The 27,283-nt window shown below is 39.1% G+C and overlaps 1 protein-coding gene across 4 annotated transcripts in view; it reads left to right on the forward strand.

Annotated features, from left to right (window-relative positions):
- Positions 1 to 350: 350 nt before the first annotated feature.
- Positions 351 to 27,283, forward strand: part of USP33 (ubiquitin specific peptidase 33) — a 64,687-nt gene continuing 37,754 nt past the window's right edge. For 2 of the 4 annotated variants that reach the window (XM_040232527.1, XM_040232528.1), the window contains exons 1-4: positions 351 to 601; positions 20,971 to 21,102; positions 21,307 to 21,360; positions 21,777 to 21,839. In XM_040232527.1, the coding sequence (XP_040088461.1) occupies positions 21,022 to 21,102; positions 21,307 to 21,360; positions 21,777 to 21,839 (198 nt within the window). In that variant the 5' untranslated portion in view covers positions 351 to 601; positions 20,971 to 21,021. The remainder of the gene's footprint in view (positions 602 to 20,970; positions 21,103 to 21,306; positions 21,361 to 21,776; positions 21,840 to 27,283) is intronic. The other 2 variants (XM_040232529.1, XM_040232530.1) reach the window with 1 other exon arrangement.

Raw genomic sequence — 27,283 nt, forward strand, 5'->3', positions numbered from 1 at the left:
ACTATCAGAGAGTCTAGGTCCTAAGATGCTGGGAGAAGAAAGAGAGGAAGGAAAAGTGTTGAATTAAGTAAACTATTTCTTTGCCCCTTTAGTGGGCAGCCTAAACGCAAATTCTGTAATGCATCGAGACAGACCTGTTAATGGTCGTAGTGTGACTGAACAAGACGGCGAGAACTCGTGTAGAAACGAAGTGTTTCAAATCCAAAACTGCTCTACAGGTACACGGTCCCCGAGCCGCTAGCTCCTTAGGAAGTCTCAGCGGGGACAGCAGCCTGGGTCTCCGCACCTGGATCCGGCCGCCGCGGCCACGCCCCAGAGCCGGGGCGGGCTCTCTTCGTAGCCCCGCCCCTCCCCTCCCTCCCGCAACTCCCCAGACGCCTGCGGCGACGGCTGAGACACCGGAAGGAGCGGTAGCTGCTGCGGGAAGTGGTGGGTGCGGGAGGCGGGGAGCCAGCGGGCTAAGCCGCGGAGCTGTTTTCCGGCGCCCAGGACGCGACGCCTCCCGTTTCCTAGGTCAGGAGAAGAAAAGAGGAGTTGGTGAAGGTGCGGCCACAGGCCACCGTTGGCCGCGCTGGCGGGGCCCGTGGGGAAGGCCTTGGAGGTGAGCGCGACGCTGCTGGGAGGGGCTCAGGGCCGAAGGGCGCCCGCCTGCAGCCAGGGGCCGATCTGTGTTCTCGCTGCCGCGCACCGGGGCTGTGGCTGCTGTAGCGGCCTCTTTTTCTTGATTCCGGATGGTGGTGAGCGCGCGTGTGGGTAGAAGGCCTAGAGCCCTCCAGTGCTCTGCGCTCATGATTGGTGGCCGCCCCGGTAGGGGTCGGCGGAGGACGCGAGTCAGTCGTACATTTGAGGAAGGGTTCCCAGGGGGCCCTTCCCTGGAAGGCCGGGGGAGGTGAGGGGAGTCCCTGAGAAGGTCTCCGCTCCTTCCTCGGTCCGCATTCCAGCTTGCCAGCCCGGCACGGTGGGCGCGGAAGACTGGAAGCCCCGCAGCGCGCTGGCTCCGGGGTTCTGGTTTCGCTTTGCGGCGCAGTTGGGGTGATCGGACCCATTCGTGCAGCCCCAGGGGCCCCGTTATTCTTTGTTGTCAGCGGGAAAACCTAGGCGTCGTCGTCCCTGGAATTTTTCTTCGATGAATATTTAATCCCGACTGTTTTCAGAGGTTACGGTAGCCCTTGCGGTCTGTCCATCCGCAGCTTTTGTTTGAGTCAGTTTCCATGGTGTGTGGTTTCGCAGACCTTTACTCTTACATATTTACCCACTATAAAATGCTCTTCTTTTGAATGATTGTTGGGTGACTCTGGTGCTTTACACAAGTATTTTTAGGGTTTACGGTTTCATATAATCAATATAAGGCCAGGAAAATTGGGACAGTGGTGACAACACCGGCAGGCGCGTAGGCTCTAAACTGAATTTTACCACAAGGATCTCTAGACTTCTTGCTTAATAGATGTATAGAATTGTAGAATTTTTTAGTTTGATCAGATTATTTTTCTTTTAAGGAAAATCTCTTTAAAAATATAATGAGGCTGTCCTAGTTCGTTTCTGGTTGAAGCAAATGTGTCATCTGGAAAGGTCTGACCAAAGCAAATAAGCTATTTGGTCTGAACATAATGTGAATATTGTTAGTGAATTCATGCTGTTAATATAAACATGAGGGAAAATGGGACTCTTACTGAAATGCTAATCTTAAGAAAAAGTATTAGGAATAAATTGTACTACATCAGGGGCTTTATATTACTTTACTTTGGCAGGATTGAAAAAAAATGGACAGTACAAGAAATATTCCACAAATAAATTATTTGACCTCTTGCCATATGCAAGAGAGATTGTCTGCTTAACATTGCTTCTTATTTTTGATCTGGTTTAGAGCCAGCTTTCACTTTTTTGTCTTTTGTGATTCTTTATAACCTATTTGTAACCAAAAATGTAAATGCATTCAATGGCATTAGATTGTAGTAGATAAATTATTTTAATCGTTTGAAATACAACATTGAGGAGATAATTTTAAGGTTTATGTATTGCTGTTATAATCTTCAGTGACTTTTCAGATATACAATCTTATTTGATCCTCATGCCTGTTCTCTGAGTTAGGAATTCCAAGAAGTAAAGCCTTTTCCCACAACAGAGACATTTTGAGATTGTGGAAGGATTAGAATTTCTCTAAAGCCTGAAGTAACCTTTGATATACATTGGAATTCAGCTAGATTTTAGAGCACAGTGAACTGTAACGTGACAGACTGTGGACTCTTAAAGGAAATGAAGAGCATAAATGGTGAAAGATTTTTGGGGAGAACTGTGAAATATAGTCATGTCTAAAAAATAAAGGGATAAATAGCAGCTTTTTTTAGTGTAGATTTTTTGTTTGACTTTTTTTTTTTTTTTTTAATTTGGCTGCACTGGATCTTAGTTGTGGCATGTGGCATCTAGTTGCCTGGCCAGGGATCAGACTCAGGCCCCCTGCATTAGGAACTCGGAGTCTTAACCACTGGACCACAGCGAAGTCCCTCATACAGTTTTTAAACTTTTCAAGTCTGCATGCAATTTCAGGAGCATTTTGATAAGTAGTTGCAAACAGAATGAGATGAATATAGTTGGTTTGTCTATAAAAAGCATGAATTTTTTACAATATAGTGTGTGTGTAAGAGCATGTGTGTATCAGGAGAGCTAATACTTAAGAGACAATGCATATGTCAAAATAACTGTTCTTTTCAAAAGTTACTTTAGAATGCCAAGTAGGTCAGTTTCTGTGGGTCTATCACGGAAAGCCCTCTGGAAAATAAAGAAGAGTGTAACATGGTTTCAGCCCTTAGAGTCAGGTTTGTAGTCAGGCTTGGGTAATTTTTTACACAACTATGGTAAGGTTGTATATGGTATTATGGTATTATAATCAGGTATTTATGGTATTATAATCATATAATCATGCTATGGTATTATAATCAGGAATTCAGGTGAAGAAGACATTACTTGTGATTCAATCTTGATAGAGATGATATTTGACATGTGTGAGCTTTGCAGGATTTTCAACAGGAGGACATTGCTAATGAACAGATTATCGCGTTCCTGGGAAGGTACAACTTATATTTGAGAATTTGGCTGATAATAAGTTATGGTTTATATAAGCTAGTAAGAGATGAAAAAGACAAATTTCAAAAGCCTTCATTGAAGATGTTTTGTTAGAAGAGGTGTGTGTTTCAGGCTTCCCAGGTGGTGCTAGTGGTAAAAAAAAAAAAAAAAACCTGCCAATGCAGGAGACATAAGAGATGAAGGTTCGATCCCTGGAGGAGGGCACGGCAACCAACTCCAGTATTCTTGCCTGAAAAATCCCATGGACAGAGGAACCTGGTGGGCTACAGTCCATAGGGTCACAAAGAGTCGGACTCGACTGAAGCGACTTACCACACACGCACAGTATGTGGTCCACATGAATGCGGAATGAGCTGTGATTTGGGAGAGGATTGAGACCAAGAGAACACCTGGGCAGCTTTAGGCTAAGCAAGATCTTGATAGTGTCACTTCTGTGACTCTTACAGTTCCTCTGAAGTGCTATCTTGAAAGCAGACCTGGATATAACGTGAATGCAGGTGAGATGCCAGGAAGCACAAGGGTAAAGAGTCAGGAAAGGGGGAAAAAGCCAGAGATGGGCAACTGGGGGTTTAATCCTGTGGAAATTTTTGTAGAACTGCCTCTGAATTGTCCCAGCAAATGAAAGGTAGCTGGGGAGTTTTTCTACCTATTCTCAGGCTTCACTGATTGCGATTGTCCTTCTGTTGTGTTAGCTAGTGCTGGGCAAGCTCCTGTATGGCTGGAGAACTTAGAAGCAGAGAAGTGTCGAAGTTAGGAAGCTAGCAGAATACTCTGTGCCAGCTCAAGGTGAGCTGACGGGATGGGGGCCGGATGTCAACAGTTGTCTGTCAATAGGCATTCTCATTAAATAATCCAGATGTGAAATAAAAGCGTCAGTTTAGGTGGAGACCTAGAAGAAATGTGAGTTGAGAAGTGATTGAGCAGAGGTAAGTGGTAGAATTTGGTAACTGATAGAATATAGAACATGAAGAGGTACTCTAAAAAGGCACTGAGGTTTAAGAGTTAGATGACTTGTGATTGAGGAGGATTGACAGGCCACTGACATTCAAATTAGTTATTTCAGGAGCATAAAAGAATTACAGGGTGTTGGAGAATGTTGGTAAAGTCGAGTGTAGATGACTATTCATTCAAAAGGGCAAGTAGGGTGGAGAATTGAACAGTGCTGCCACCCGCCCTAGATATATAGTACCTGACCTATACTTGATTAGGCCTTTGTTAAATTAACCTCTAAGTTCTGGTGCTAGCGCACTCCTGAAATATGCCAATATGGTGAAAATATGGGACTAATTGTGGCATAAAGTAATACAGGTTCCTGCAGTTTTTACCTGTAAAATCCTGAAGGAAGAATTGCTAATATTTTTAGCAGAGGCATTATTTAGATGAATAAATTTTGATTCTTTTAAAAATAATCAACAGTATTCTGATAAAGACAAAAAATAGACAAGATTTCTTAGAATGTTTCTCATTCGAATATGGCAGTTGCCTTTGTTTTTCTATGATTCTACATGTTCTAAACTAGTTTTAATGTTATATTCTGTTAATATTCCATAATGTTGATAGTCTTTTAATTACCTTTCCATCTTGCTCAGAAGTGACTTAAGGTAAAAAGTACCATCAGCTGGTTTTTGCTTCTGTTCAGTTCAGTTTAGTTGCTTAGTCGTGTTCGACTCTTTGCGACCCCATGAATTGCAGCACGCCAGGCCTCCCTGTCCATCAGCAACTCCCGGGGTTCACTCAGACTCACGTCCATCGAGTCAGTGATGCCATCCAACCATCTCATCCTCTGTCGTCCCCTTTTCCTCCTGCCCCCAATCCCTCCCAGCATCAGGGTCCCCTCCAATGAGTCAACTCTTCACTTGAGGTGGCCAAAGTATTGGAGTTTCAGCTTTAGCATCAGTCCTTCCAGTGAACACCCAGGACTGACTCCCTTAGGAGAGAGTTGGATCTCCTTGCAGTCCAAGGGACTCTCAAGAGTCTTCTCTACCACCACAGTTCAAGAGCATCAATTCTTCAGAGCTCAGTTTTCTTTATAGTCCAACTCTCACATCCATACATGAATACTGGAAAAACCATAGCTTTGACTGGATGGACCTTTGTTGACAAAGTAGTGTCTCTGCTTTTTAATATGCTGTCTAGGTTGGTCATAACTTTCCTTCCAAGGAGTAAGTGTCTTTTAATTTCATGGCTGCATTCACCATCTGCAGTGATTTTGGAGTCCCCCAAAACAAAGTCAGCCACTGTTTCCACTGTTTCCCCATCTATTTGCCATGAAGTGACAGGACCAGATGCCATGATCTTAAGTTTCTGAGTGTTGAGCTTTAAGCCAACTTTTTCACTCTCCTCTTTCACGTTCATCAAGGGGCTCTTTAGTTCTTCACTTTCTGTCATAAGGGTGGTGTCATCTACATATCTGAGGTTATTAATATTTCTCCCAGCAATCTTGATTCCAGCTTGTGCTTCTTCCATCCCAGCGTTTCTCATGATGAAGTTAAATAAGCAGGGTGACAATATACAGCCTGGACGTACTTCTTTTCCTATTTGGAACCAGTCTGTTGTTCCATGTCCAGTTCTAACTGTTGCTTCCTGACCTGTATACAGGATTCTCAAGAGGCAGGTCAGGTGGTCTGGTATTCCCATCTCTTTCAGAATTTTCCACAGTTTATTGTGATCCACACAAAGGTGTCAATAAAGCAGAAATAGAGGTTTCTCTGGAACTCTCTTGCTTTTTCGATGATCCAGCGGATGTTGGATCATACAGTTCTCTTAGTAGACTTAATAAGCCTGTCATTAATTAGACCGTTAAGGATCAGTGGGACAGATGTGTGTGTGCACATGTGTGTGCGCTCAGTCATGCCCAGCTCTTTGCGACCCCAAGGACTGTAGCCTACCAGGCTCCTCTGTCCATGGAATTTTCTAGGCAGGAACCCACAGGAATGGGTTGCCATGTCTTTCTCCAGGGGATCTTCCTGACCCAGGGATCGAACTGGTGTCTCTTGCATCTCCTGCTTTGGCAGGCGGATTCTTTACCACTTGCACCAGGAAGAGGAAAATTAGATTAAAACTAAATTTCATTTTCTGTTTTATGGTTTGAAGGAAAATTAAGAATGATTAAGGAAAGAGCTATAACACTGTGAGATCTGTGCAAAGATTTTAAAGAGTTTGTGTTTGCTAGAATATTTGTTTAAAGGACAAGAAACAGTTCTTAAAAGTAAGTCCTCAACAGCAGATTTTATAAATTAAAAGTATCCACAAACACTTAGAAGAAATCCAAATCTTTCTCCTTATTATTGTACTCTTTTCACTGATACTTCCATTGTCAATATTTTTGGCTTGCTTTTGTTGGGTAGCAATTTTATTCTGTTGTAAATATGGAAAAATTAGCTATAAGCTTATTGTAGTTGAAATCATTTTAAAACCTAATATTTAAAATAGTACAGTTGAACTAATCAGATTAGTTGTAGTAATGGAACAGTTGTGTAGGCTGAAACTGACAGACAAATCAATTTTTCTGTAGTCAGAGAATATTAGAACTGATTTTGGGCCAAAATGCTGTCCTTTGAAACACCTAACGGTTGGGCTTCAAGCCTCTGTGTGTAACAATGATGGGGGATATCCGACCTTCCAGGACTTTTTTGGGTGGGGGGTGGTGGCATATGCTGAGGCTTGCATAATCTTTGATCCCTAGCCAGGGATTGAACCAAGGCCTAGGCAGTAAAAGTGCTGCGTCCTAAAAGTGCTGCGGCCTAATCACTGGACCTCCAGGAACTCCCCTCTAGTCCTCCAGCTTTTGCCTTCTGCTGTCTAACTTTTCTTACTTGTGGTTTATTGAGTGCTTACTGTCACTGTTCCAAGTAATTTATATCAATATATGTTAACATATGTGTTATACCCACAGCTTCACAAGGTAGACTTCTGTAATGATGTCAGTTTTATGGATAAGGGAACTGAGGAACAGAGAAGTGACTTAACACTTGTCACAAACCTAGGACATAGTGGAGCTTGGATTTGAACCAGGCCTTTAATTAGGCTTGCTTTGACAGCTTTACTTTTAGCCATAGTGTTGTCTTATCATGATACAATTTTCACATTATTTAAGACTGTGGAAGGCATTTGTATTCTGTAGCTTTTAGTATTCTTCATAAATAATACACTGGAGATATAATTACTTAGTTTATGAGTACAATAAAACTGGCTACTCTTTTTGTTCTGAAACCTGTTGTTCTGTTGATAAATTGAGCAAGAACTGTACTGTTGTTTCATTCATTTTCTGTAGCATCTAGAATCTAAATACTTGAAACTCTTTTCTGGCCTTACTTTAGACAGTAGACTCTCTGAATCCCAATATAGAATATTACATCCATCCTTGTTAATTTTAGCTCACTTTCCTAAATAAACTTTTTTTGGTAAAATTATTTTTATAATTAGATTTCACTAGCCTGCCTTCTGTGTCTTTATCCATATTTTTGTTAAAAAATATTGAAGAGTTCTGCCATCTGCTGTTACAGACTTTATTCTGGATTCATATTTATCTTCTGTGCAGCCAGTAAATTAGCAACTAGTTCTCCTGACATAATTTTTTTTCTCACAGTTTCTTGACTCTGATTCTTTATAAATAGCTTTACATTTTAGAATAGACTTGATATTCATTAGCTAAGTTGTGTCCAGTTCTTTGTAACCCCATGGACTACAGCACACCAGGCTTCCCCGTCCTTCACTATCTCCGGTAGTTTGCTCAAACTCGTATCCATTGAGTTGGTGATGCCATCCAACCATCTCATCCTCTGTCACCCCTTCTCCTCCTGCCCTCAATCTTTCCTAGCCTTGAGGTCTTTTCCAGAGTTGGCTCTTTGCATCAGGTGGCCAAAGTGTTAGAGCTTCAGCTTCACTATCAGTTTTCCCAATGAATATTCAGGGTTGATTCCTTTAGGACTGACTGGATTGATCTCCTTGCTGTCCAAAGGACTCTCAAGAGTATTCTCCAAAGCATCAATTCTTTGGTGCCCAGCCTTCTTTATGGTCCAACTCTTACACGGCTACTAGAAAACCAGTAGCTTTGACTGTATGGATCTTAGGCAGCAAAGGACGTCTCTGCTCTTTAATGTGCTGTCAGGTTGGTCGTGGCTTCCCTGGTGGCTCAGGTGGTATAGCAGTCACTTGCAATGCGGGAGACCTGGGTTCAGTCCCTGGGTCGGAAAGATTCCCTGGAGGAGAGCATGGCAGCCCTCTCTAGAATTCTTGCCTGGAAAATCCCCACGGACAGAGGAGCCTGGTGGGCTATAGTCCATGAGGTCACAAAGAGTTGGACACGACTGAGTAATTATCTGACACACTACGTTTGTCATACCTCTTCTTCCAAGGAGTGTCTTTTAATTTTGTGTCTGAAGTCACTGTCCACAGTGATTTTGGAGCCCCCAAAATAAAATTTGCCACTTTTTCCCCATCTATTTGCTGTGAAGTGATGGGACCAGATGCCGTGATCTTGGAATAGGCTAGCTAATGGATTACAGGCAGTTTTTCAATATTAAAAGATTCTCCTTATGTTATCAACTATTAATATGTCTGATATATAACAAATATTGATAATACTGGTCCCTATGCTTTTCCAATATTAAAATTTGAATATCTACTATTCTGTTAGTAGGATGACCAGGTTAAAATTTGGGGCCTGAAACTTGGGGATTGTACTGCTAAAATATACCCCACCGCCTTAAAAGTAGTATCTTCAGAAGCAGTTTTAAATCTGTGAATGAGCAGTTGAGTCCCTGCCAAAGCTGTACATCGTACAGACTGAGGAGATTTCAGATTGTCTAGATATGGTAGAAAGAGGGGAAAAGTTGCCTGATAAAGATTGCACATTGAGGTCAAGTTATGGAAAGCTTTAGTTTCCACCCAAAGTTTGATTTTTTTTTTCTTTCACTCTAGTAGTGATTCCCATCCTTTGATCCACAAGCTTCTAATGGAGTCTTAGAGTTTTGTGGGTTCTACATCTGTAGACTGAACAAATAGCTTTTTCATGTAGTTACTGTTTTTACTGCTTTCATGTTGCTTGTCTTTTCTAATGTCTAGTTCCTGTCTCCCTTGAACAGACTTTCAGACCAGAATGAAAGCATGCATGCCTTCTTTCTTTTGGTGTACACTTTCAGAGGAAATTGAAGTAGCTGATGACTCCTGTTGTCTTACCCTCCTTTATCTGAATGCCCTACTCTCAATTTTCTTTATCAACAGAAGGGAAAAAGAATGATTTTGTTACCATAGTGAATTAACTAAGTAAAGCTAAATAACTAGAATATTAAGGGCCTTCTGTTTTGATAGTGTTGTCTTTAATTATAGAGAATACTAAATAACCTTGATACAAATGGTTAGCTTTTTTTTTACATCTATTAATTCTCATTAAGTTGTTTAAATACCAGAACATTAATTGCAGAACAGAGAGAAGTAATCTTTCCCTAGTCCCCTTTTCTTCTTTGCTCTGAGGCAACATTCAGAGTATATAACCTTCAAGGCTATATTTTTGTGCTTTTACAACGGATGTGTACATACAGATAGATACAATGTCCTATTGTTATCTTTTTTTTTTTTGGTTGAACTTTTCTTTTTCTTCTTTTTTTAAATTTAAGTATAGTTAATTTACAATGTTGTATTAGTTTCTGGTGTAGAGCAAAGTGATTCTGTTATACATATACATTCTTTTTCATCTTGTTTTCCATGATAGTTTATTACAAGATAATACAGTTCCCTGTACTATACAGTACTATACAGTAGGACCTTGCTTATCTATTTTACATATAGTACTTTGTATCTGCTAATCCCAAATTCCTAATTTATCTCTCTCTGGTGTTTTAAATTTTTACTTCAGTAGTATCATAGAGAATGTAACATTGTGCATCTTCCTTTTTTTCCATTCAACATTATGGCCTTTAGATCTATGAAAAGTAAAAGTGAAATCACTCAGTCGTGTCTGACTCTGCGACCCCATGGACTGTAGCCTGTGAAATTCCTCCATCCATGGAATTTTCCAGGCAAGAGTGCTGAAGTGGGTTGCCATTTCCTTCTCCAGGGAATCTTCCTGACCCAGGGATCAAACCTGGATATCCTGCATTGCAAGTGGATGCTTTTACTGCCTGAGCCACCAGGGAAGCTCCTTTAGATCTATGCATGTTGATAAATTATCCATCCAGTTCATGATGGATAATAACAGATTAAACTGTTGTGTAATATTCAATCGTGTGTGTATTCATTCTTGTATTGATGGACTTAAAACATTTTACCATAAAAAGTGAGATTTAAAGAAAAAAGTAAGATTACATACTATTTAGAAAGCAATGAGGAGAATATTTCTATCTTATTGGCAAACATTGGTATTTAGAGGAAAATCTATAGTTTAAATACTTTTATTATTAACTAAATAAAGCTAAAGGAATTCAGTACCCATATTTAGGGATTAAGAAAATAAAACTGAAACCAATTAGGACATGGGGATTAAAAATAAAACTATAATTAATGGAATTGAATTGGAAATAGCAAAACAAAAACAATGGGAAGGATAAATCCCAGAGCTGGTTCTTTACAAGGACTGCTGAATTAATAATAGATATACCTCATATAAGGGGAAAAAAATCAGAGGAGTAAAAATATGCAATATTAAGAATGAGAAAGGAAACATCATAGATACCCAGATATAGGAGAGATTAATGGAATCATATTCAAACCTTCAGAATATTACATGTTATGCCATGATGCCAAGGTTGAAAATTGAGATAAGTGGATAATTTTATAGCAAAATGTAAATTAGTAGGATTGATCCAAGAAGTGGAAAACTTGAATTTATCAGTTCCCTATCAGGGATTGAAAAGGCCATTGAAAGTTGGTCCTTGAACGAAGCAGCATAGCAGATGGTTTCACAGCTGACTTTCATTTAATTTATAAACAACATATAAGTTTTTAAAAAACTCTACTCTATGTTATTGAGGATGCAAAACTACTCAGTGCATTCTGTGAAGCACACATACTTTTATCCTGAATAAAAATACTCCTTCTCTGACGGTCCAGTGGTTAGGATTCTGCCCTTCCACTACAGGGTGCATGGGTCCAATTCCTGTTTGGAAGCTAAGATCGCACAGGTCCTGCATCTTGGCTAGAAAAGGGAAAAAAAAAAACCTACCAAAAAAGATCAGTCTTACTTGTTTCTAAAAATACAAAATTTCTAAATACAATATTAGCTGATAGAATTTAGATATGAAGTAACTGACTAATTATACATTTTGACTCAATAGGATATATTGCATCAATGCAAAGATCATTAGTATTAAATTTGTTAATATAATAGATAGTATCAAATGAAACAAAGAATATAGTAAGCCATCAGTAGCTGCTGAAAAGGCATTTCATAGAGTTCATTAAGACCACTTCTAACTAATACGATACTATAAATCAACTAAACTGCAGTTTTTAAATAGACCATTCCAAATTTTTTTAATGTAAGCAAATTAAGAATAGAAATTATAGAAAATACCCTAAATGGCAAAACATTAATATATACAAGGACCTTGACATAGATGCTCACATCACCTTTATATTCAGATTGCATTTAGAGATTCTCATAGATGCATTAAAACAATAAAATTAAATAACTGATATTAATATTGGAACATAAGAGGTAAAATTATCAGATTTTCTAGTGTATTTAGAGAGTAGCCAAGGAAGCTGAAATGGAACAGTGAAGGAAGTATGTCAACTATTCTGTATAGAATATTGTAGTCTCTAAATCAGATTAATATAGTATGGGCATAGACAGATCAGTTAGAAAATATGTATAGAAATATGTGCAGATTTAATAAAGGGTAAAGATAATGTTACAATTCAGTAGGAAATGAGTTCAGTTCAGTTGCTCAGTTGTGTCCGACTCTTTGCAACCCCATGGACTGCAGCACACCAGGCCTCCCTGTCCATCACCAACTCCTGGAGTTTACTCAAACTCATGTCCATTTAGGCGGTGATCTATCTCATTTCATACTCTGTCCAACCATCTCATCCAGCCATCCAACCATCTCATTTTCTGTCATCTTCTTCTCCTCCCGCCTTCAATCTTCCCCAGCATCAGGGTCTTTTCAAGTGAGTCAGCTCTTCGCATCAGGTGGCCAAAGTATTGGAGTTTCAGCTTCAACATCAGGCCTTCCAGTGAACGCTCAGGACTGATCTTTAGGACGGACTGGTTGGATCTCCTTGCAATCCAAAGGACTCTCGGAAGTCTTCTCCAACACCACAGTACAAAAGCATCAATTCTTCGGCGCTCAGCTTTCTTTATAGTCCAACTCTCACATCCATACCTGACTACTGGGAAAACCATAGCCTTGACTAGATGGACCTTTGTTGGCAAAGTAATGTCTCTACTTTTTAATATGCTGTCTAGGTTGGTCATAACTTTCCTTCCAAGGAGCAAGCGTCTTAATTTCATGGCTGCAGTCACCATCTGCAGTGATTTAGATTATGTAGTAAATGGCACTGATAAAAATGTCTGCCCATCTGGAAGAAAATAAATCTGAGTTCCTGTCTTACGATAACCTCCTGATAGATTAAAGCCTTGCTTAAAAAAAAAATTTAAGGCTATTCTATAGTTTTAGCTCTATAAATTACAGTGAAGGAAACCTTAAGATTAGAAACTCAGAAGCTGTTACAAGAGATGTATCTGATTTTATTAAAAATTAATACTTTTAATGATAAAGCATACTATAAGAAAGTTAATAATAGTTTTGGTTGTAAAATAAGCATAGACTAATGGAATAGCATAGAGCCCAGAAATAGTGCACACATAAGTGATGAATTTTTTTTAAAAAAGTTCATCTTTATTAAGGTATAATTGACAAAAATTTATATTTTTAAGGTGTATAATATGGTGGTTTCATATAAATATACATTGTAATTACCACAATCAAGCTATTAGCATTTGTTACTTCACATAGTTAACTTTTTTTTCCCCTACTCCTTCCCCTCTGGCAGCTGCCTGTTCTCTGTTTTTTTTTTTAAATCTGTTTCTGTTTTGTTTTTTAGATTACGTATACATGTATTTGTCTTTATCATTTTGATTTACCTTACTTGGCATAGTACCCTCTAGATCCATCCGTGTAGTCACAAATGCCAAGATTTCATTCTTTCTTTTATGGCTGCGTAGCATTCAAGAGTGTGTGTGTGTGTGTGTGTCACATATTCTTTATCTGTTCTGTTTATGGATTTTAAGGTTGCTTCCATATTTTGGCTGTTACATTAACATTTTTGGCTGTCAGGTTCTGCCTCTTGTAAAGGTTGCCAGTCAAGAGTGGAGTTTTGGGGCTTCCCCACTGGTCCAGTGGCTAAGACTCCATGCTCCTAATGCAGGAGGCCTGGATTCGATCCCTGGTCAGGGAACTAGATCCCACACGCTGCAACCAAGACCCAGTGCAGCCAAATAAAATACATACATATATACATATATATAAAAGAGTAGAGGTTTGTTTCCTATGGACCTCCATCTCTTCTGTACTCAAGCCCTAGTTGGCCTTCAGGGCTAGATGTTCTGGGGCCTTTTCCCTTTGCAGAACCGTTGGACTGGAGAGCCCAGTGTGGAGCTCAAATCCTTTACTCCTTAGGGAGAAACTCAGCAGTTGTGATTATTCTCCTTTTTGTGGGTTGCCTGCCCAGGTGTGTGGATTTTGACTATACTGCATTTCTGCTCCTTCTATCCATTTCATGGTTCCTTCTTCATGTCTTTAGTACTGAAAAATCTTTTCTGCTTGCCTTCAGGTCATTCTCATCTGTAGTGGCTCTGTAAATAGTTGTGATTTTCATGTGCCGGTGAAAGGAGGTGAACTCAAGATCCTCTTTCACTATCTTAGTAAAGTATCCCTGGTCAAATGTTTTTTGATGAGTGCCAAGACCATTCAGTGGGGAAAATAACAGTCTTTTCAAGAAAGGGTATTGGGCAAACTTTATATTCAGAAGCAAAAATACAACATTGGATCTTTACCTTACCCAAACATACAAAAGTTAACTTTAGTGGATCAAAGGCATAAACATAAGAACTGAAACACGTAGAAGAAAGCATAGAGGGGAAACTTTGTGACACTGGGTTTGTCAGTGATTGCTTGGATATGACACTAAAAGCACAGGTAACAAAAATTGATAGAGAAATTTACCTGTATCAAATTAGAAATTATTGTGCATCAAAGGACACAGTCCAGAAAGTGAAAAGGCCACCTCTGGAATGGGTAAAAATATTTGCAAATCATATATCCAATAAGGAGTTAAATATCCAGAGTATATGAAGGATTCCTACAATTCAACAACAAAAAAGCAAACAATTAGATTAAAAAAATGACTCAGGTAGTTGAATAGACATTTCTCAAAAGAAGGTATATAAATAAATGGCTAACAAGCATGTGAAAAGATGCTCAACATTACTAATTATGGAAATGCAAATCAAAACCACAGTGGCGGGACTTCTTTTGTGGTCTGGTGGCTAAGACTCTTGAGCTCCCAATGCAGGGGGCCAGGTTCAATTCCTGAACAAGGGACTAGATCCCACATGACACATGAGAACTAAAAAGATCTCATGTACCATAACTAAGACCCAGCACAGCCAAGTAAATGAATGAAAAAAAAAAAATATATATATATATTTAAAGACTCACAGTGAGATATCACCACAATTGAATATTAATCAACCTGGGAAGGGAAGGAAGTTCCTGCCCATGCTATAAAATCGATAAACTTTGAGGACATTATGCTAAGTAAAATAAGCAAGACACAAAGAAAATACTATATTCCACTTGTGAAATACTTACCCTGACTCATCCAAATTGTAGAGACAGAAAGTAAAATGGTGGTTGCCAGTGGTTGGTGGGAGGGAGAGTGGAGAGCTGCTGTGTAATGCTGTAGTTTCACTTTGCATAATGAAATGATTTCTGGAGATTGATTGCCCAACAGTGTGAATATACTTAATGCTGCTGAACTGTACATATAAAAATGATTAGGATAATAAACTTATGTGTTTTTCATAAACTTAATAGACAAATAAGAGAAGGGAATGACAGAGGCTGAGATGGTTGGATGGCATTACCGACACCAAGGACATGAGTTTGAGCAAGCTCTGGGAGTATAGTGAAGGACAGGGAAGCCTGGAGTGCTGCAATGCATGGGGTTGCAAAGAGTTGGCCACAACTTAGCAGCTGAACAATAATAGACAAATAAGTTTGAAAAAAATGGTTGCAGTATAGAAGACATGATTCCTTTTACAAGAAGAGGTTATCAGCCCAACTGTAAAAAGGGCAAAAGATTTAAAGAACCGTTAAAGAAAATTAATAAATCTAGAAGGCTGTAAAATTCATGAAAAGACACTCAGTCTCGTCTCACAGGTTGTCAAGGTAATGCAGATTAAACAATCTCATGCTCCACTGACTGAGCTAGCCAGTCACATCTGGGCAATGCAAATGAAATATTAGTGAAATATAACAACACACCCATCAAATGACAAAAGTTAAAAAACAACCAGTAATATCTGTTGCTAGTAGAGAAAATGGTGTTGCTGTGCAGAAAATAGTATTCCCTTATGAGTGGAAATATGAGTTGTTATCGCCTTTTTGGAAAGTAATCTTGCAAACTCTATTTTTATAAACTGGCCCATGTAATACAAATACAAATGTAATGGCACACCCATTGCATATACATGGATTTTTAAATGACAGAATATGGTAACAAAGGAAATGTCTATTATTAGAAGATTGATTGAGTGCATGTATCCATGTGTGAATGCATTTCACATATATCCAAGAAAATTTTGACTTGAGATTTTTAAAAATATTATTGAAGAAAATAAAACATTACCAACATTATGTGTCTCTATCTATATTTGTATATATACGATTTGTATATTTGTATATGATTTATATGGAAATATATTGAAGCATACATGCAGGTTTTATAGTGCAAATCTGCTGGTGATAAATTCCTTCAGCTTTTGTATGACTAAAGATGTCTTTATTTTGCCTTTGTTTTCGAAAGATGTTTTGCTGTGTATGGAATTCTTAGTTGATGGTGTTGTTTCAGTAAACTCTAAAGATGTTGCTTCTCTGCCTTCTGGCTTATATGTTTCTAGTTTTACATTATGGATCTTCTGGGGCAGCTTTTAAGATGTCCTTTCTGTTACCAGTTTTAAGCTACTTGTTTTTGATATGCCATGGTATTATTTGTTCTTATGTTTTGGGTTGCTTCAATTTGGAGGTTTTTAGTTTTCATCAGATTTGGTCTTTCCCACCTGAGTGATACTCTTGTTTAATTTTCTCAATCTTTATATTTCAATTTGGATAGTTTCTTTTACTGTGTCTTTAAGTTCATTATTTTTTTGCCTTGTCTTGTCTGCTCTTAATCTCACATTGTATTTTTTCACTTGGTTTTTTATTTTTTGTTTTTTTTTTAACATTTAGAAACTTGACTTTGGTCTTGCCCTGTGCCCCCTCCAGTCTTTCATGTCTCTTATCATTTGTATCCTTGATTCGATCTGTCTTATTTCTGGATCTCTTTTTTTTTCCCTCCCCACCGAGGGTCAGATTTTCCTTCTTTCTGTATCTTAATAGTTTTGTCGGAAGCCAGACATTTTGATTTTTACCTTGTTAGGTGCTGGTTTTGTTCATTCCTTTAAATGTTCTTCATCTTTGTTCTGGGACACAGTTAATTCTTTTGGAGCAGTTTGACCCGGTAATGCTTGCTTTTGAGCTTTTTGAAGGCAGAACCAAAGTAGTCTTTCCTCTAGGGATGATTTTTCCCCTGTACAAAGGCAGTGCCCTTCTGAGTATTCTTGTTTTATTCCCTCTGTATTGTGAAATCTTTCAACTCTGGCTATGGAAACACAGACAGACCTGTGGTGGCTTTGAGAGTTGTTCTACCTACCCCTTTCCTGTAGTTCTTTCCACTACTTGAAGTGGTTTAGTCATAGGCACGAGCTCATAAGTACCTGGATGAAGGCACAATGGTCGCCCTTTAGGAATCTCCAGAGTTGACTTACTTTCTTTTCGGTTCTTTACTTTCTCTTACTCACCTTGCGTGCATGCTCAGTTGCATCAGTCATGTCTGACTGACTGTGACCCCATGGACTGTAACCTACCAGGCTCCTCTGTCCATGGGATTATGCCAGCAAGAATACTGGAGTGGGTTGCCATTCCCTTCTGCAAAGGATCTTCCTGACCCATGGATTGAACCCAGGTCTCCTGGGTTCAGCATTAGCAGGTAGATTCTTTTTTTTTTTTTTGAAGGATATTTGTTTTAGAGAATTTTGTTCTTTTCTGTCAAATCTCAACCTGAATCAGCCATAGGTATATATATATTCCCTCCCTTTTGAACTTCTCTCCTATCTCCCTCCCCATCCCACCACTCTAGGTTGATAGAGAGTCCCTGTTTGAGTTTCTTAGCCATACAGCAAACTCCTGTTGGCTATCTATTTTACATATGGTAATGTAAGTTTCCATGTTACTCTTTCCATACATCTCACCCTCTCCTCCCCTCTCCCCTTGTCCATAAGTCTGTTCTGTGTCTGTTTCTCCATTGCTGCCTTGTAAGTAAATTCTTCAGTACCATTTTCCTAGATTCTGTATATATATGTGTTAGAATATGATATTTATCTTTCTCTTTCTGACTTACTTCACTCTGTATAATAGATTCTGTGTTCATCCACCTCATTAGAACTGACTCAAGGGCTTTCCTTTTTATGGCTGAATAATATTCCTTTGTGTATATGTACCACAGCTTCTTTATCCATTCATCTGTTGATGAACATCTAGATTGCTTTCACGTTCTATTGTAAATATGGCAGGCAATTTCTTTACAACAGAGCCACCCAAGAAGCCCATTACTCACCTTATGTATATGTGTGTTAGTTGCTCAGTTGTGTCCGACTCTTTGAGACCCCATGGACTTTAGCCCTCCAGGCTTCTCTGTCCATGGGATTCTCCAGGCAAGAATACTGGAGTAGGTTTCCAGTTCCTTCTCTAATTACTCACCTTGGTCTCCCTGAATTTCTAACTTTGTCTCTTCAGCTCAGAAAGATCACCAAAGTCTATTTGGGTTTTCTTCTGCTTGTATTGTAGACTAGAAGTTCTCTCCAGGCAGTAAATTGCCGCAGTCACCTTCTTTTTATCTTCTTATGGATGGATCATTGTCCTGCAATGTCTGTTGTCCAGTGTCTGTGTCTGAAAAACCATTATTTTATGTATTTTTAAAATTGATTTCTTAGTTCAGTTCATTCGCCCAGTTGTGTCCGTCTCTTTCTGACCCCATGAACCATAGCACGCCAGGCCTCCCTGTCCATCACCAACTCCCGGAGTTCACCCAAACCCATGTCCATTGAGTTGGTAATGCCATCCAACCATCTCATCCTCTGTCGTCCCCTTCTCCTCCTGCCCTCAATCTTTCCCAGCATCAAGGTCTTTTCAAATGAGTCAGCTCTTCTCATCATGTGACCAAAGTATTGGAGTTAGAGCTTCAACATCAGTCCTACCAATGAACACCCAGGACTGATCTCCTTTAGGATGGACTGGTTAGATCTCCTTGCAGTCCAAGGGACTCGGAAGAGTCTTCTCCAACACCACAGTTCAAAAGCATTGATTCTTCAGAGCTCAGTTTTCTTTATAGTCCAACTCTCACATCCATACATGACTACTGAAAAAAACCATAGCCTTGACTTAAACAGACCTTTGTTGACAAAGTAATGTCTCTGCTTTTTAATATGCTGTCTAGGTTGGTCATAACTTTTCTTCCAAGGAGTAAGCGTCTTTTAATTTCATGGCTTCAGTCACCATCTGCAGTGATTTTGGAGCCCCCCAAAATAAAGTCTGACACTGTTTCCCCATCTATTTGTCATGAAGTGATGAGACTGGATGTCATGATCTTAGTTTTCTGAATGTGGAGCTTTAAGCCAACTTTTTCACTCTCCTGTTTCACTTTCATCAAGGGGCTCTTTAGTTCTTCTTCAGTTTCTGCCATAAGGGTGGCGTTATCTGCATATCTGAGGTGATTGATATTTCTCCCGGCAATTTTGATTCCAGCTTGTGCTTCTTCCAGCCCAGTGTTTCTCATGATGTACTCTGCATAGAAGTTAAATAAGCAGGGTGACAATATACAATCTTGACATAGTCCTTTTCCTATTTGGAACCAGTCTGTTGTTCCATGTCCAGTTCTAACTGTTGGTTCCTGACCTGCATATAGGTTTCTCAAGAGGCAGGTCAGGTGGTCTGGTATGCCCATCTCTTTCAGAATTTTCCACAGTTTATTGTGATCCACACAGTCAAAGGCTTTGGCATTGTCAATAAAGCAGAAATAAATGTTTTTTCTGGAACTAGAGGTTAAATCTGGTACTTGTTACCCCATTACGGTTGGAAATGGGAGTAATTGGCTAAGAGGGAAAAAATAATTCACCCTCACAAGGAGGTGAGAGGTGGGTACGAAACCATTCCCCATACATAAATTAAAAGTAGAAAATATTAGCACTTATTTTAATTTAGTTTTTGGGTTTTTTGGCTGTACCGTATAGCAGGTGAGATCTTAGTTCCCCAACCAGGGATCCAGAACCATACTCTCTGCCTTAGAAGCTTGTAGTTCTATCCACTTGACTGCCAGACAAGTCCCAGCAATTATTTCATGCTTTGAAAGCAAGGAGCATGGCTTATTTGATATTATGTAGTAATATGATATTTAGAAATCATGACTTAGTCAACATTAACTTCACAGTGATTCCTGTTGTATTCTGTAGGTTGTAGTGTAATATTGGACTTACTAAAATGATTTGGTTTGATAGAACCTTTTTAATATATCTACTAAAGCATTAATATTTCAGCACATTTGTGTTTTAAAATAAATGCACACAATTATAAATGTGCTGATATCAACACATTAGTAAACATATTAAACAAAAAAGTTCTACCAAATCAAATTTATAACTGTTTAAGGGCTTCCCTGGTAGCTCAGATGATCCTCCTGCAACACAGGAGACGTGAGTCAGAAAGATCCCCTGGATAAGGGAAGGTCTACCCACTCCAGTATTCTGGCTTGGAGAATTCCGTGGACCGTGTAGTCCACTGGGTTGCAAAGAGTCAGACACAACTGAGCAGCTTTCACTTTTGCTTTCAAGCTTTAAGTCTGATCAAAGTCTCAACCTGGGATAACTTTGTTGCCTAGAAAATATAAGTTTACACTGTGTAGTGACCTTGGTGATTGAAGCTCAGGGTGGTAGGGAGGGGGTTCTGGTAGAAGAAGGAATGTTGTTAAATTATCTTGCAATGTACAGGACACCCCCAGCTACAGATAATTATCTGGCCTAAAGTGTGAGTGGTGCAGGGTGGGGAAACTGATACAGTTTTATCTTCTGTGGGGGCTGTTGCTAGTGTGAAAGTGATTTCCATCTGAATTCTTTTTCTTTTCAATTCCAGTTCTAGCCTAAAGGTTAATCTTTTTAAAAGAAAAATAGGGGATGTAAATACTTAAATAACCTGATGTTTTTTCCCTTTCATCTACCTCAAAAATTGAACTTGGAGAAGGGGGGAAAACAGCAAAAGTAGTGGAGAAACAAACTTGCATTGACTCACAAGTGTCAACTTTAATAACATGATTATTTATTAATAGGTAAATTTCCAGTGTTGAAATTGAGTTATGAAAATAACCTCAATGTATTTGAGAATATACAGTTTTGTAGGGCACTACAAAATTCAGTTGTGAAATTCAGTTGTGAGAATAGGTTCAGTGTATTTGAAAATATATACTTTTGTAGGACAAACTTATAAACATGTATGCTTCTTATTTTACCTTTTATTTTAATAATTTTTCATATATCAGCACTTTTAAAATTAAATTTTCTGGTCAATTTTTCTGTAGGTGTTACCTCATTTGGAAAGCCTTGAGAAACAGGAAAATATTTCTAACAAAATGTCATCTTTTCGAAGTCATTGTCCACATTTGGATTCAGTTGGTGAAATAACTAAAGAAGATTTAATACAAAAATCTCATGTAAGATAGAGGGCTTTTTTTCCTTCTTTTAAAAAGCCATATTCATTTTTCTCTCAAACAAACATGTGGGTTTCTTTTTTTTAATAAATTACTACAATATCCTGTGTTCATGAATCCAAATTTTTATGTATGATATTAATGAATATATGTGTTTGGCCATGTTAATGGAATGGTGATGTTATCTCTACGATCTTCTTCTCACAGGGTTCTTGTCAGGATTGTAAAGTCAGAGGACCAAACCTTTGGGCATGCCTGGAGGTATGGGTGTGTTTCTTCTCAAAAGTTTGATATTATAAAAATTTATATCTGAATAAGATGAACTAGAAGATTTTTTTTGACACAGGATTTCATAAATGAACATACTTTTAAAAGATTGTTATTGATAATAAAAATTAAACTTTAAACTTTGGGTATTAACTTACAATGCTTTTTGCAGAGTTTAGTAAATCACTAAAATATTTCACACTTTTTATTAGAGGTGACATATCTTTTAGCTTAAAAGTATTCTGATTATATTCTTTTGTGCCTGGTACCTTTTGGTTAAAATAACTAAGTTTAGAAGTCATTTAATCTTAAAATGTGATCAGAACTTCATTGTAAATGTAATTGTAATGCTTATTATTATAAATTTACATGTTATAAAATACCTTATTTTCTTTTTTGTATATTTATAGAATAGGTGTTCATATGTTGGCTGTGGTGAATCACAAGTGGATCATAGCACCATACATTCTCAGGTATGTATATAGAAAAATTTCATGCCAGAGATTTTTAAAATATAGCCTGGGGAAAAAGAAAAACAAATACAACATTATTAATTCAAGTTGTCATTCAAAAATTTGTCCTTTATTCTTCTTTTTTAATAAACAATGAGTTAAATCTTAGCTGATAAAAAGGTGGGGACAGGAATTGCTGGAAAGGTCAATATTAGGTAATATGAGGTGGTAATTAAAAGAGCAGTGATTTAAGAAATGTATTTCTGGGTCCTAAGATGGCGGAGGAATAGGACGGGGAGACCACTTTCTCCCCGACAGATTCATCAAAAGAACATTTAAATGCTGAGTTAATTCCACAAAACAACTGTGAATGCTGGCAGAGGACATTAGGCACCCAGAAAGGCAGCCCATTGTCTTCGAAAGGAGGTAGGAAAAAATATAAAAGACAAAAAAAGAGACAAAAGAAGTAGGGACAGAGCTCCGTCCTGGGAAGGGAGTCTTAAAAAGAGAGAAGTTTCCAAACACCAGGAAACACTCACTGCTGAGTCTGTGGTGAGCCTTGGAAGCACAGAGGGCAACATAACAGGGAGGAAAAATAAATAATTAAAACCCACAGACTACGAGCCCAGCGGTAACTCCCCCAGCGGAGAAGCAGCACAGACGCCTGCACCTGCCACTAGCAAACGGGGGCTGGGCAGGGAGGCGCAGGCTGCAGTGCTTAGAGTAAGGATGTGGCCTGAATGCCCCGAGGGCAATCTGAGCTAACTAACTTGGGCTAGCAAACCAGATTGTGAGATAGCTACCACGCGAAAAGCCCTAAGACACCACCAGGCCGGCACACAGAACAAAGGACTGAACAGAACTAGCCGGCTGCACACCATCCCCCTCCAGTGACAGGCAGCCAGAGCCGGAAGGGGGCAATCGCAGCTCCAGAGAGACATTATCTACCAAACTGCAAGCAGGCTTCTTTGCTAAGACTTCTTGGGGTTCTGGACAGTCAACATCCGCCTGAGAAGCTGTGCCGGTTGTACACCCAGGAAACCGAGCGGCAGGGACAGGGGAGGTGGTAAGTTGCAGCGACCACGCTCGCCCAACACCTCATCACCTGAGCTGCTTGGACCTGGGAAGGCACAAAACGCAGGCCTAACCGAGTCTGCACCTCTGAGGACCACCCGAGTGCCTGAACCTGAGCAGCTTAGACCTGGGAGGTGCATGAAGCCCAGGGCCGGCCTCGGACAGTTCCCGGCAGAGCAACCTAGAGCCTGAGCAGTGTGGGCAGGGAGGGCACACGTGCCTTGAGTAGGGGCAGGCCCAGTGTGGCTGAGGCACTGCGAGCACACGCCAGTGTTATTTGTTTGCAGCGTCCCTCCCTCCCCACAGTGCGACTGAACAAGTGAGCCTAAAAAACGTGTCCACCACCGCCCCCTTTGTGTCAGGGCGGAAATCAGACACTGTAGATACCAGCAAACAGAAGAAGCTAAAACAGAGGGAACTGCCTTGGAAGTGACAGGTGCAATAGATTAAAACCCTGTCTAGTACCAACTACATAGGAAGGGGCCTATAGATCTTGAGAAATACAAGCTGAACCAAGGAACTATCTGAAAATGAACAGACCCCACCCTGCCCACAATACCACTTGAGAAAGTCCTAGATATATTTTTACTATTTTTATGATCATTCTTTTTTTTTTTAATTTTTAAAAAATTTTAAGTCCTCTATTACTCCTTTAATTTTCACTTTTATAACCTACTATTACTTTGCAAAAAAAAAAGACCCTATTTTTTAAAGCAAACTTCATATATATATATTTTTTATAATTTTTGTGACTTTGGTTTTTTTTCTTGCTTTTTTTTCTTCTTTTCTTTAATATTTTATTTTTGAAATTCCAAACTCTATTCTAGATTTTTAATCTTTGCTTTTTGGTTTCGTTATCAATTTTGTACCTTTAGGAACCCAATCTTCAGTACCCACTTTTACTTGGAAGCGAGATTACTGGCTTGACTGCTCTCTCCCACTTTGGATTCTCCTTTTTCTCCACAAGGTCGCCTTTGTCTCCTCCCTGCCCCTTCTCATCACTACCCAACTCTGTGAATCTCTGTGTGTTCCAGATGGTGGAGAACACTTAGGGAACTGATTACTGGCTGGATCTGTCTCTCTCCTTTTGATCCCCCCCTTTTATCCTCCTGGCCACCTCTGTCTCCTTCCTCCCTGTTCTGTTCTCTGTATAACTCCATGAATGTCTCTGAGTGGTCCAGTTGTGGAATGCACATAAGGAAGTGATTACTGGCTAGCTTGCTCTCTCCTCTCTTGATTCCACCTCATCTCATTCGGGTCACATCTAACTCCCTCCTCACTCTTTTCTTCTCCATGTAACTCTGTGAACCTCTCTGGGTGTCCCTCACTGTGGAGAAACTTTTCATCTTTAACCTAGATGTTTTATCAACAGTGCTGTATAGAAGGAGAAGTCTTGCGACTACTGGAAAAATAAGACTGAAAACCAGAAGCAGGAGCCTTAAGTCCAAATCCTGATAACACCAGAGAACTCCTGACTCTAGGGAACATTAATCGAGAGGAGCTCATCAAATGCCTCCATACCTACACTGAAACCAAGCACCACCCAAGGGCCAACAAGTTCCAGAGCAAGACATACCATGCAAATTCTCCAGCAACACAGGAACACAGCCCTGAGCTCCAATATACAGGCTGCCCAAAGTTACTCCCAAACCATTGACGTCTCATAACTCATTACTGGACACTTCATTGCACTCCAGAGAGAAGAAATCCAGCTCCACCCACCAGAACACCAACATAAGCTTCCCTAACCAAGAAACCTTGACAAGCCACCTATACAACCCCACCCACAGTGAGGAAACGCCACAATAAAGAGAACTCCACAAACTGCCAAAATACAGAAAGGCCACCCCAAACTCAGCAATATAAACAAGATGAAGAGACAGGAATACCCAGCAGGTAAAGGAACAGGATAAATGCCCACCAAACCAAATAAAAGAGGAAGAGATAGGGAATCTACCTGATAAAGAATTCTGAATAATGATAGTGAAAATGATCCAAAACCTTGAAATCAAAACAGAATCACAGATAAATAGCCTGAAGACAAGGATTGAGAAGATACAAGAAAGGTTTAACAAGGGTCTAGAAGAAATAAAAAAGAGTCAGTGTATAATGAATAACGCAATAAATGAGATCTAAAACACTCTGGAGGCAACAAATAGTAGAATAACAGAGGCAGAAGATAGGATTAGTGAAGTAGAAGATGGAATGGTAGAAATAAATGAATTAGAGAGGAAAAAAGAAAAATGAATTAAAAGAAATGAGGACATCTCAGAGACCTCCAGGACAGTGTTAAATACCCCAACATTCGAATCATAGGAGTCACAGAAGAAGACAGAAAGACCATGAAAAAATACTTGAGATAATAGTTGAAAACTTCCCTAAAATGGGGAAGGAAATAATCACCCAAGTCCAAGAAATCGAGAGAGTCCCAAACAGGATAAACCCAAGGTGAAACAGCCCAAGACACGTATTAATCAAATTAACAAAGATCAAACACAAAGAACAAATATTAAAAGCAGCAAGGGAAAAACAACAAATAACACACAAGGGGATTCCCATGAGGATAACAGCTGATCTTTCAATAGAAACTCTTCAGGCCAGGAGGGAATGGCAAGACATACTTAAAGTGATGAAAGAAAATAATCTACAGGCCAGATTACTGTACCTAGCAAGGATCTCATTCACATATGAAGAGGAAATCAAAAGCTTTACATAAAAGAATTCAGCACCACCAAATCAGCTCTCCAACAAATGCTAAAGGATATTCTCTAGACAGGAAACACACAAAGGGTGTATAAACTCGAACCCAAAACAATAAAGTAAATGGCAACAGGAGCATACTTAGCAATAATTACCTTAAACGTAAATGGGTTGAATGCCCCAACAAAAAGACAAAGACTGGCTGAATGACTACAAAAACAAGACCCCTATATATGTTGTCTACAAGACACCCACCTCAAAACAAGGGACACATACAGTCTGAAAGTGAAGGGCTGGAAAAAGATATTCCATGCAAATAGAGACCAAAAGAAAGCAGGAATAGCAATACTCATGTCAGATAAAATAGACTTTAAAACAAAGGCTGTGAAAAGAGACAAAGAAGGACACTACCTAATGATCAAAGGATCAATCCAAGAAGAAGATATAACAATTATATATATGCGCCCAACATAGGAGCACCGCAATATGTAAGACAAGTTTGAATGGGGAAGTTAATACTAGTGGAAGACTTTAATATCCCACTCACACCTGTGGATAGATCAACTAAACAGAAAATTAACAAGAGAAAACAAACTTTAAACGATACAATAGAACAGTTAGATCTAATTGATATCTATAGGACATTTCACCCCAAAACAATGAATTTCACCTTTTTCTCAAGTGCTCACGGAACCTTCTTCAGGTTAGATCACATCCTGGGCCATAAATCTAGCCTTGTTAAATTCAAAAAAATTGAAATCATTTGAAGCATCTTTTCTGACCATAATGCAGTAAGATTAGATCTCAATTACAGGAGAAAAACTATTAAAAATTGCAACATATGGAGGCTGAACAACATGGTGCTGAATAACCAACAAATCACAGAAGAAATCAAAATATGCATAGAAATGAAAATGAAAACACAACAATCCAAAACCTGTGGGACACTGTAAAAGCAGTGCTAAGGGGAAAGTTCATAGCAATACAGGCATACCTCAAGAAACAAGAAAAAAGTCAAATAAATAACCTAACTCTACACCTAAAGCAACTAGAAAAGGGAGAAATGGAGAACCCCAGGGTTAGTAGAAGGAAAGAAATCTTAAAAATTAGGGCATAAGTAAATGCAAAAGAGACCATAGCAAAAATCAACAAAGCCAAAAGCTGGTTCTTTGAAAGGATAAATAAAATTGACAAACCATTAGCCAGACTCATCAAGAAATGAAGGGGGAAAAATCAAATCAATAAAATTAGAAATGAAAATGAAGAGATCACAACAGACAACACAGAAATACAAAGGATCATAAGAGACTACTATCAGCAATTATATGCCAGTAAAATGGACAACTTGGAAGAAATGCACAAATTCTTAGAAAAGTACAACTTCCCAAAACTGAACCAGGAAGAAACAGAAAATCTTAACAGACCCATCACAAGCATTGAAATTGAAACTGTAATCAGAAATCTTCCAGCAAACAAAAGCCCAGGTCCAGACTTCTTCACAGCTGAATTCTACCAAAAATTTAGAGAAGAGCTAACACCTATCCTACTCAAACTCTTCCAGAAAATTGCAGAGAAAGGTAAACTTCCAAACTCATTCTATGAGGCCACCATCACCCTAATACCAAAACCTGACAAAGATGCCACAATAAAAGAAAACTACAGGCCAATATCATTGATGAACATAGATGCAA

This window comes from Oryx dammah, unplaced genomic scaffold (genome assembly GCF_014754425.2).
Source record: "Oryx dammah isolate SB20612 unplaced genomic scaffold, SCBI_Odam_1.1 HiC_scaffold_28, whole genome shotgun sequence".
NCBI classification, from domain to species: domain Eukaryota; kingdom Metazoa; phylum Chordata; class Mammalia; order Artiodactyla; family Bovidae; genus Oryx; species Oryx dammah.